General features: G+C 35.8%; 1 protein-coding gene across 1 annotated transcript in view; it reads right to left on the bottom strand.

Annotated features, from left to right (window-relative positions):
• Nucleotides 1-11,728, bottom strand: part of uacab (uveal autoantigen with coiled-coil domains and ankyrin repeats b) — a 65,607-nt gene extending 53,879 nt beyond the window's left edge. The window contains exon 1 of the mRNA XM_067399436.1: nucleotides 11,566-11,728. Within this exon, the coding sequence (XP_067255537.1) occupies nucleotides 11,566-11,613 (48 nt within the window). The 5' untranslated portion in view covers nucleotides 11,614-11,728. The remainder of the gene's footprint in view (nucleotides 1-11,565) is intronic.
• Between the last annotated feature and the right edge of the window lie 1,120 nt (nucleotides 11,729-12,848).

Raw genomic sequence — 12,848 nt, 5'->3', positions numbered from 1 at the left:
TGACTGAAAGATGGCAACGGTTGGAGTTAAAAATCATCATTTGTGATCTACTGAAGAAACAAAGTCACCTACATCTTGGATGCGCTGGGGGTAAGCAGATAAACATCAAATTTTCATTTTTGGGTGAAATTTCTCAATTTTTTTCAACTTTCCCTTTAATGAGAATTTGTGGCCATTCATGACAATTTCTGATCCTTTGTTCAAGTTAGGAGCCAAGTGAAATAGAGCATGTGAAAGACCGAATACCAGGAATGCCTTCAATGTCTCAAAATGACATCATAAGATATGGATACTCAAGGCATTCTACAGTGTATCTGGAAAAGAGCCAGGTGAAAAAACAGGAGAAGGACAATGGACAAGTAAAAAAAAAAAAAAAAAGTGTTAAGCATTCTCTATAGCATCTTATCTAAACTCACTCTGAGGAGATAATACAAAGAAGAGTCCTGCCTTACTTAGGTCTCAAAATAATACATCAAAGTCATGGAAGCGTGTTGTTTGTACATTTTCAAAACACATACTGTCGTGTACAAGATGAGTGCGGGCAAGCATGGGGAGTATGGCACAACTGAAAAACAGCTGCTTTACTGCTTAGCAAGCACAACTGCTTTAAAGCCCTCAGAAGCAACAGTTTTAGGTGACAATACAGAATAAAAAGGATAAAATAGAAAACAAAAAAAATGTGTCACCTACATACATAATTGCTGAGGGCTTTAAACATACCTGGAGAAAGCAACTTCAAGACAAACCCAATTATGTTTGATTAGCTCAAACTTAAAATTGCTTAATCACCCTATTTAATAAACACACCATCTAGGATAGTTATGTGTCTCTCTCCTTACAAGTTTCATATGCATACAATCTTGAATCACAAGTCTCTTTTTCTTTGAGCAGGAAAGTGCCTGCTTTGGTTGTGTAAGATGATCTCAGAAAGGGTGAGGCAAGAAATGTCTCATGTCCTTTCAGATCCTTCCCAAGAGAGTGAGAGTGGGACAGAGAAGGAGATTCGATTCCCAAATCAGTGGAAGGGAGTAGTGAAAATTCATTAAAACAGGAGGCGATGAGAAAACGTGCCAGATGTTATGCTGCTTACGCCAATCATACAACTCGGTAACATCTGGTAAGCATATCAGCTCATTCTTCTTTCTCTTACTCCTTTTCCAACCATCCTCTGGATGACTTCAGCGAAAAAGGAATGAGGAAGGGCAACACAAAGCCTGCATACAAACAAAAATGTGCTGATAAGCCCTGCGTTTCAGGATCAATGATCAAATGGCATTAAACATTTGCATCAAATGGCTTCTGCTATTTTCAATTGAGCAAATGAGTACACAAACTTGCTGAAATAAAGACTCAAAATTCATAATAGTTTACCATTCATTGACTATGTCAATGTCAACAGCTGAAGTGGGGGTGGGGGAGGAGAATGACATAAGAGTGCACTACAACACAACTTGGCCACAAACACACATTGTTGCGTTAAAATATGTTCCAAGTAATTTGACCTTTATCCAATTATAAGCTGATTGGTGATCAGAAGATATAACAAAGCCTAGAGCTGCGATGCAATACCACGTAGGAATGGGATGTCCATTAACTGAATGTGCAGACAGCTTTGTTCATACTAATGGGAGCAAGACTGTTGTTTTGAAAACTTTACTTGATGAAAACATTATCCTGCCTGTCCACCCCCCGGCCTCTGGTGATAGCAGTTCCTGCCTGGTTTGAGACCAGCAGGTTTTAGCGGCCGGCCAGCACAGAGCCAAATATTCTGGCCCAGACCTGCCAATTCACATGCTAATGCAATACTAAGCTGCATTGAAGTGCACACTTATTAATCAGTCTCCGAAATTCATGCAGTGGATCAGCTTAAATCACTTCAAGTACAAAATAATGGCATTCATTTTATCAAAAACTCTCCAAGACATAAATGGTCTGAAACTCTCCTTTAGTCAGGCTTCCTGAACTAATGAAATCAGATCAAATGAGGTACCAACTGTATAAATGTTCAGAACATAGCTCTGATGGCTTTCAAACCACCTTGAATCTGTGCGAAAGAAAAACACTTTTAAATCATTTATAATGTGTTGACCATCAGGTTTAATATTTCTTTGATGCATATTTCTTATCTAACAGAAAGAGGCTCATAATCATCCAAAATCATGTGCACTTCATGTACTCGAACATGAAGCAGCTTAGGACATTTTCTTTTCCACCTGAATAAGCTAAAACCTTTTATACCCTCTGTCAATATAATCAATCCTTCAACATCAAAGCTCAAATTAATTCACTTTGAGGAATAAAGAGAGAAATGGACAGCAACTCCATGTTAATCAAATGGTTCAGTAGAAACTCATTTTACTGCAGTAATGTCTGCTCTGCCATATACTGATGACAGGGTTCCGGGGTCCAGTCTTTTGAGCTGTATATATAAGCCTGAGGGCTTTCAACTACAACAAATTCCCATTGCCAGTAATCCCCAGCCATTTATTCATCCTAGGATAACCTTCAATCCTCACTGTCAGTTTCCCACTACATTGGGGGCCCGAGCTTAACACAGCAAAGCTTTCAGAGAGGCTCAGTGGGCACTAGAGACATGGACACAGCAAAGCTTTCAGACAGACACAGCAGGCAAACACACCGATACACCATGTTTATACGCTCCTGAACTTCCACCGATCAATTCCAAAACTAAATAAATACTGCACAAATATTCCTGTTGGACTGAATAAATTTTTTTCAAACCATTTTACTGATGATGATGCCTTCTGAAACAAAGCAATGGGATTTTGTTAGAAAAATATCCCTATTTATGTATCCAGATTTGCGGCGGAAGAGTAACCCTGAATTTAATCAAAATGAGAGCTTGGAAATTACAATTAAATCATTAAATCAGATCTTCTGCATTGTGATATAAAGTAGTGCTGGGCATTTCATGATTTGATTCACAAGCTTGCAATTCGATTTTGATTTGCTTTGATTTGATATCAATTAATTGGGGCCTATGAGGTACAGTACATGGTAAATTTCCTCAAGGAAAAAAAAAAAAGAAAAAAATCTCTCAATCCTGTAAACCAAGGGCTTGTCAACTCCCGCCCGTGAGCCAAATCCGGCCCGCCAAACAACTTCATCCGGCCCATGGCACCTCAATCTCCCTCCTCCTCTTTACCTGGCGGTGTGGCTAAATTTGGTTAGATATGTGGCCGCAGTGGCGCCTGCAGCTGTACGGCTATATATGCACTGTTTATACCATGCACGCTCCTCTGACTGACCTGAGAAACCTTTTCCGTGCGAATATTTCAGCAGTTAATTTGCGCGTATTTCTGTCGGCTTTCTTTTCCGTAAATTGGTCAAACGCGCTTGCATAACGATCTGAAACTATTTGGATTTGTTCGGACCGCTCTGTCTCTGAATCAGTTGTTTCTTGGTCAGTAACAACAAATTTATTTTACCTTTATTTAACCAGGAAGTCTCATTGAGATTTACAATCTCTTTTAAAAGAGAGACCTGGCCAAGGTAACAGCCAAACAGTAAAACAATTTTAAAATACAACAAGTACACATTACAACAATATTTAAACACATCCTCTCAACAAAAACAATCACAAGCTTCCAATACCACTCTCTTTGTAATGCATTTAAATTCACCAATAGACACAAATGTATCTAGTTTTAGATCTTTCTGCAAATTATTATTATATGCAAATAGAGAACAAATAGCGCTGTTTTCAGGTGTTTCACTAGTTTACTTTAAACTACGCAGCACAGCCCAGTGGATAACGGAACGAAAGCTTAAAGGAGCTGCATTTATTCCTGGTCACAATTATTAAATAGCGTTGCGACATCAAGTGAGATTAGCATTTCAATTCTACACACACCTCTCGGTTAAAAACTACAAATCACTTGATTAAACTGGTTTTAAATCACTTGATTAAACTAGTTTAAATCGGCCTCAACATTCCCAACAAGTTTGATTAGGAAAACAGGAGAAACGTGCCATGACTTTTTAAATCCCAAAATCACCACCCTTACAAACACTTACCATGAATGAACTGTAGTAAATTACCATGGTGTGTGGAAATGTGGAATATTTATATTGAAAACTATATGTTATAGCCATTTATACTGCAATATTTATTAGGTGGGTAGGGGAATATATAATTCATGTCTTTGTTAAGGTGTAGTTTGTACCTGTGTTTAGGTGTTTTTATAGGCCTATATAATATATCATAATAGCCTATCATTTGACAGTGGTAGTGAGTAGCCATGTATGGTTTTACTTGTGGTTACCAAGTCTCACTGTAACGTTCAACTTCAACTTTATTCATTTATACAGCACATTTTAATGCAATTTCAATTGCCCAAAGTGCTTCACAATATCACAAAGACATTAGAAATATATATGAAACCAATTAATACAAAGGAATTTTAAAAACAAATCAAGAGATAAAGATAAAATAAAATACATAAAAGGCGAGACAAATGAAAAATCAAATGAAATAGAATATATAAATGTATCAAGAAACTATCTCTATACATGGTCTACTCTCAACAAACGCTAAATTAAAAAGATACGTTTTTAACTGAGACTTAAAACCTTCTAAAGTTGAAGCCTGCCGAATCTGCAAAGGGAGGCTGTTCCGCAGTTTTGGGGCGATGACCATGAAAGCTCTATCGCCCCTAGATTTTTTTGATGAGTGGGGAACTGCCAGTAGAAGTTTATCTCCTGATCTCAAAGACCTGACTGGAGTATGGTCCTTTAAGAGGTTAGTGATTTAACTTGGGGCGATGTTGTGAAAAGCTTTAAAAACCATCAATACAATTTTTAAATACTGGACTGGAAGCCAGTGAAGAGTAGATAATACTGGAGTTATATGCTCTCTAATTTTTGTACCCGTTAAAAATCTGGCTGTCGCATTCTGCACTAATTGCAGACGAGATAGATTATCTCGTAAGTTATCTCGATGTAAGAATATGTTCATTTAAGCCTAATAATTAATAAAATAATTTTTACCAATAAAAATGTACGATCTGTTTAACAGTCTTGTCTAATACGTTATTAGATAGAACTGTTGTTATACAAAGAAAGTAGACAGTATATGAAGTATTAGCTTTTGCTGTGTGGTTGATGCCCAATATCGCTAGCTGAGCAATAATACATAATCATGTTTTGCTTGGCCAGCTCAAAGTCACGTTGGATTTTCTTAGTGTAAGGTTGAGAGGTCCATCTATCACGGTTTTCCATGTTTGTAAAGTTAGTTCATGGAGTAAATATATAGGCTGTGTACACAGCTTTTTAAAAATGGCGGGTAATGGTGTTTCACATGCGTTTGACGAATCAGTGTAGGTCACTGGTAGTTCCTTTTGTGCTGGGTTAGACCTTTTACACTATGAAGTAGTCGTGATTTGCCTCTCACAACGCAACATGCTCTGAACACACCTCTTAAGCATGCAGAATAATGTAAGTGGATATTTTTTGATGCAATTGTGCCTCTGAGAGATTACGAAATCGTGGCATACGTAATCATAATTGTGATTAGAAATTCAATTAATTGTGCAGCCCTAGACACAGGCGAATCGTTGTCATTTAGGAATGAGACTGTGTGTTTGAATCGAGATCACTATCTTTTAACATTTTATCCTGCAGCCCTAGCCCTAATATAATGTGCATCTGAGTGTTTAGATTAGCAGAAGAAAAAAGAAAAAGTTGCCTATGTCAGCAGAGAGAAGTCTGTCATTTCACTGAAAGATCAAGCTATGACATTTTGATTCAACATTATGGGTTAAAAAATGTATTAAACTACATTAAAATACATGGATGAATTGTTAACAAGATCTATAACATGCCTTTACAAAACACATTTAATGCTGACTTTAAAAGCGGTCACGGTCATGTATTTTCAGAGATAATTCAGTACCATTTAATTAAAAACAACATTAACTGATGGTTGTTGAAAAAAGCCGCTGATGCTGAATCTGAAGGCACTGCTGGACTATTTGTTGACCCACGAGGAAAGGTAACAATGCAAAGTTTTACACACTTTTACAGTGCACTGCATGACTGCAACTGCCCCTTTAAAGGGATATTTCACCCCAAAATGAACATTTGGTCATCATTTACTCACCCTCATGTTGTTCCAAACATGTTTGATTTTTTTTTTTCCTTCTATGGAAGACAAAAGATGTTTTGAAGATTGTTGGGATCCAAAGAACATTGGATCCCATTGAGAAAAAAAAAATTCTCAAAATATCTCAAAAGAAATAGTCATACAGGTTGGAAGGTGAGGGTGAGTAATTAATAACAATTATCATTTTCATGTGAACCGTCCCTTTAAGCAGTGTACAGTTGTCCTGATTTGCTTTTTGGTACCAGAGCGCGCTTTACAGCTGGAGAACAAAGAGGCCCTTAAAATGGTTATTTGTAATGCAAACAGTTTCAGTGATTCAGCAAAGAAACACTACGATATTTTTTCCTCCATTAATAGTCAATCTTGAAGACAATCTATGACAATATAATACCACCAGCAAAGAAAACTATTCTATGATGTTGAGAGGCAGTAGATGCAGAATAATTTGATTCATCAGTTAGGTCAATTAAATGTTATCAAAACTGTGGAAGTTGCACAGAAAAATAAGGCAGAAAGGTTTGTGAAATCAATCTCTCAGGCTTGATAGCTTTAGGTAGTTTGTTCACTGACGTAAATACTGTAAACAGAAACTGCAAGTGAGATGCTGTACTGGGACATTGTGAATTCATTTAATCAGGCTTCAGGCATGCCTCAAGGGCTCCATAGAGGCAGAAACACCAATACTTGCACACCATGATACTTTTGAAGACTGAGTTGAGTAGAATGTAAACATGGCAGAGCGCTGCAGTGACTAAACATCTTCACCAGGATTAGTTCACCCCATATTGAAATTTAGGCCATTGCTTTCTTCCCCTCATGTTGTTCCAAAATTGTTTGACTATTTCTTTCAGGGAATGTAAAATGAGATAATTGGAGACTGAGGCTGTTAATCTGTTTAGGGCCCCATAATTTCCATGTTGCTGAAAATGTGGACAAATCTTACAGTATCCAGTCAAAAAAAAATGGAATTGACTGTGTAATATGGCAAAATTTAGATGAATAATAATCACAATTACGATGTGGACTAGTGTATTGAATATTAAACAGCAAAAAGACGTTCTACGGGTCTTTGTGTGAATGAGCAGCACAGTTTACACTCAGGCATGCGCGATTCTTGTGGTGTTTTCAGCGTCTGTTGTCTCACTATACGAGGACATGAACACATGAATTCACTTCATGAGCATTTCAACATTTCCTTAGACAATATCATCAGGTACACACAAAACAGCAAAGGTCTTCACTACAATCCGCCAAAAATAAAACTTTAGTTTAACTTGTAGAAACTATGAGAGAAATATATTACTATTTTACAGTAAAATGTACTACACAAATAATAGTTCATTAAAACATTATTTTTAGGGGATATCATAATTTTTTGTCCAAGGTTTATGATTATTAAAACATAATTAAACAATTATTGGAATCCAGACAATTAAAATGGAAAAGAATTTGGGAAACAATAAAATGGAATTTGGAAATAAAAAATAAAACCGATTTCATAGGGTCCTTATGAATTCCACAAAAGGGATCTTATGTGGAACAACATTAAAGTCAGCATGAAATCAAATTTACTTTGTTAGTGCACATTACTAGTCTTGTGGTGAACAATATACAGCAAGCTAATACACAGAAAGAAAAAAAGAAAAAAATTGTCATAATCTTTAACCAAAATCAGAAAATTTGCTGGAATGGCATTCCTTTTCTAATGACCTCAGCTTGACAGCTTGGGTAGAATATCCTTAAAGGATTAGTTCACTTCGGAATGAAAATTTCCTGATAATTCACTCACCCCCATGTCATCCAAGATGTTTATGTCTTTCTTTCTTCAGTCTAGGGCTGCAACTAACTGATTTTTTCGATTTAATCAGATAAAAATCCTAATTTGATTTATTTGTATTTTATTGACAAAAAAAAACCTCACTATTGCACATCCTGCCCAATGTACTTCAAACAAATGTGCCAACTGAATGCTATAAAAACATACAGTGATTTATTACACTACCTGTCATAAGAAAGAGTGAACACAAATATTTTAGGATTCTATCAAAAACTTGTTTAAAACTAAAAATGGTATTGCCATTTATTAGAAAAATAAACAACTAAATAGTTTCTAAATAATATTCACACATAATATCTCAAAAAAAAAAAAAAAACCCTTGAGAATCTGAAAAAAAAAAAAAAATTACTTTTTCCTGCCTTTCTTGTAAAACAGTAAAAATCAAACGTTAATGGATAACAACAATAAATATATTGTAGCATTAGAAATACTGCTGTAACTAAAGAGCTTACACATACTGGTGGATTAATCATTACAGAAACATGAAAAATGATTTTAGTAATCACCAATAATGATAGTTTAGGCTGCCCTGACCTGTGGCACAAACCATAGTATCAGATGTCTAATAACTTTAGCACTGTATTGAATATAGTTAAAATCTCTACATTAAAAATGAAGATAGTAATAAAGATAATAAAGTAAAACACAAACTTAGTTAACCAACAAGCAAGATAAATGTTTTGCAGTAACACACATTCACTCTGAGTCTGGACACAATCACCTCTTACTGTCAGCTCTTTATCCTGTAATATTGGCTACATTCAATTCAATTAGTTCTCCCTTTACAGTTACTATCATAAAATACTTGAATGACATGTAGACTTTTAAATCTAAATTTAACTTTAAACAACAGATATTTCAGCAAAATGAATATTTTTGCATTGAATATTAATTATCTCCCTCTCCCCGCGTTCCGTCTGTCTGACGCGGGTGTGCGTGTCGGTGCTCATACAGTAAAGTTTGAAGTTTAATGCAGACTGTCAGGATGAATGTAAAATGTAAATGCTCGTGTGAATTTGTAACATTCACAGATAAGGATATAGCAGTAGAATGAACGTTTTGCGCTGAGGACGCAAGCCATTACACTAATGCATTAGTTTAAAATAAAGAGTTCTCATGTTCTGATCAGCTTTGATCTCGCAGCTCACTCGGTTTCCTCCACTATTTTTAGATGCATTTTTGTCCATAGAAATGTGTTATTCAGTGCAGTAATTTGACGCGACTAGCGGAAGTGCACGGTGGGTGGATATATATATATATATATATATTTTTTTTTTTTTTTTTAAACCACAAATGCTCATCTTTCATATTCATCTTGCACTAGCTCTGCGATCCGCATGCATGACATAATCACGTTACAAAGGTCATGCGTGATGTAGGCGGAAGTACCGATCTAGTGTCTACAAAGCAAACATGCAAAGATTAAGCCAAACGGCCTTTACAAAAAAAAGGTAAAACAATGATATCGGATGATTTTGAAGTTGGTGGAGAAATTTAGATGAAGTTTTTCGCCCTACCGCGGTACTTCCACCTATGTCACGCATGACCTTTCAACGTAATGTGTGGCTCATCACAGAGCAGTGCAAGACAAGCATTTGTGGTTAAAAAGTATATATTATATATATAATATAATATATATATATATATATATAATATAATATATATATATATATATATATATATAATATAATATAATATATATATATATATATATATATATATATATATAATAGTGGTCTAGACAAGACCACTATTCCTCAGCTGGGATCGTGAAGAGCCCTTTGAAGCTGCACTGAAACTACAATTTGTACCTTCAAACCGGTGTACCCCACCAAAGTCCACTATATGGAGAAAAACCCTGGAATGTTTTCGTCAAAAAACTTAATTTCTTTTTGACTGAAAAAAGACATGAATATCTTGGATAACATGGGGGTGAGTAAATTATCAGGAAATTTTAATTCTGAAGTGAACTAATCCTTTAACCACTCCCCTACAACCGTCAGTCTGCTATGAGCAAGAGACGGAGAGGTGCGCTAAAATAAAACCCCACCCTCCATTTAATATTCTGTTTCACTTTGAAATGTGTCACAACACTGAAGTCAAGTCGGTTGCAGCTTCCGGTTAATGCAGACTTATACATAAACTATACCTATAAAGCCAGGATGTAGAACAAACAACTAATTTTGATTTTTGACCCAAAGACACATTCTTTTTTAACTCTTTCCTCACTTAAAATAAAGTCAGTAAGCATGTTAACATACACATTGTTCTGATTAATGTCTATTTTCTGATCATGTCTTTATTTTAAATAAGATATTTACATGCTCCACAGCTATTAGAACATTCCTGTATACATCAGAATAATCCAAATAAACTTTTGTTTATTATTGCAAATTCTTGTCCTACTATTCTATTCTGGAAATACTAGAGATCCTCACTCTTGTCATTTATGATTTAGTAAAATGAGATGAATTGTAAAAATAATGAACTGCAAAATGTAAATCTTGAGACTCCTACAAATGTGTTAAAGTCTTCTCCTCATTCCAGAAATGTTCTTCTATTTCTGCTTTTTCTTTTCACACTCATCTATATCTACACCAATATTACTTTTTGTTTGGCACTTACATCAAGACATATGCCAACTGTCCAATTCAGATTTATAGATTAGAAATCTTCATCTGGTTTCCAGAAACCAGGTTTTATATGGTTCTAATATATAATACATTTAATTCTTTGATTGAGACTAAAATATTTGTGTGCAAGTACTGCACGAATGCTGAAACTCCAGCCACTGAACAAATCTCCACATGTCACAAAAAGAGAGGGTGTGCTCCCATGGTCCTTTGTGCTCTGTTAAGTCAGAGGGCAACCAGTGACAATAGTCTGGCTCTAAAAGCATGTGGAAATGCTTCTTTCCCATGTGTCAAAGAGGCACAAAGTCAAAACAGAGCTCACAGAGTGAGAAAGCACATGATCATCTAATGTTGAATGAACATGACACCAGTTCCTCTGAATCATCTTCACCACACAGTGAGATCCCTTCATTTTAAAGCCAATTCAAAACAAAGCCCTTGAAGAAACCCTTCAATAACTAACCCCCATGCAGCTTCCCACAGTTCTGTGTGCCAGGCTCTTTGACATGGAAATTAAAAAGAGGGGAGGGCGAAGATTTCAAGTGTTAGCTGCTTCTGAATTAAGGTTGTTCGTGCTATGTTCGATGACTATTTTGTAGTCCAGAAGCTCAATGCGATATTCTGATAGAAAATTATCTTTCGTCTCATTTTCAAACAGTCAACAAAATGACTTCAACAGCAATGAGAAGCAAGTGCAATCAGAGATTTTCAAAGTTCGATCAAAAAGTTAATCCATACAGCACAAAAACTGTGATATGATGAAGTGTCTAAAGATTTGCCGTAATGATAGAAGATCTGAGTAACGTTAAAGCCTATTGAGAACCAAACAACTAACGCTGTGAGTAACTCAGTGCATGATATAACACACCGGAAGGTAAATGAAGTAATTTAAGAAACAAAAATCACGCAATTTCGATTCAAAAGTTTTCATAAAACAAAACAAGCAAATCTGTTTCAAACTCGTAACTTACTGTGATGGTAACTTCATGCTTTTTCAGTCGATACTTCAAACTCTTCATGTTTTCTCTTTGGTTGAATAAATAAAATGTAGCGTGTAGATTAGTATTTGGATAAATTACAACAACAGTTAAGTTTTACGGTTTAGTTGGATTACGCAAAAACAACTTTTAACGTCTGACAACACACTGCGATTTTTCACCTGACGCGAAACACCACCAGGCTTATCGGGACCCGATTCCTTACTGACAACTCCGTGAGCCAATAGTAGAAAGGCATAGCAAAATGAATTCTGTTTTGGCCAATCAGACGGCAGAGGGGGCGGGACTTCCTCGTGGTCCTAGCAGCGTTTGAAATTATAGCAGGGAACAACAGGAGATGCTGTTGTGCGCCTGACGTCATACTTACCTGGAAAAAGGCTGGACTTTGTCTCAGATTGAGGGCTTTGAGAGAGATAGTGTGGAAGATATTTATTTGATATCAGCACCTGAATAGCTTTGGGTGGAGCAAACATCTCAGGAAATAAAAATGTTATGTCCGTAATAGCTATAGCCTATGTAGAATAGTGATTTTCATCATAGCCTATATAGGCCTACTGATTACAGTGCAAAAAGTTTGTTATGATAATAATGATATTTTCATTGATAACTCTTGTTTGAGTTTGCAGTACTAATCGCTGGTGCAAAACTATAAATGACAATCGGAGCTACATTTTTTTTTTTTTACAATACCAAACAAAATGTTTATCGTACCTTTCATTTTTATCTGAATACATGTTTAGCACTGGTTATATTTATGCCACTTACTGTAAGAGATGTGTTGCCCCCTTCTGGCCATGAAAAGAACAAGAGAAGCTCGTTGATGAAACTGGTGACGGCATTGCGCTAAAGCACTGTCAGATTACAGTAGAAAAACATTTTGTTTTTAAACATCAGTCCGCATGATAGGCTATGCTTCACACTATTTATGCAGGGAGATGTTTGGATGTTAATAATTTGCAATTATTTGAAATGATTTGAATGTATTTCTGCAACAAATGTATATTTTGCCATAAAAGTTGTGTATTTCACTTTTGCACTATTCTCTCTTTATTTGGCACATCTGAATATTTTTATATATTTACAGTAGGCCTATATAAATCGTGAAGCTCCTTTTCCCATAAACCTGAGTGAAATTTAACATTGTTGGATCTTTTTTTTCTTTTTCGCTTACCATAGATTTTGTCCAGGAAGCGAAAGTGAGAGATTTAGAGGAAAAGGCCTGATTGTCCTTGTATAAGCTCTCAGGTCAAACTGAT

This window comes from Chanodichthys erythropterus, chromosome 11, assembly GCF_024489055.1.
Source record: "Chanodichthys erythropterus isolate Z2021 chromosome 11, ASM2448905v1, whole genome shotgun sequence".
Taxonomy (NCBI): Eukaryota; Metazoa; Chordata; class Actinopteri; order Cypriniformes; family Xenocyprididae; genus Chanodichthys; species Chanodichthys erythropterus.
Note: the sequence above shows the minus strand (reverse complement) of the source record. Positions and strands in the feature narration are given on the sequence as shown.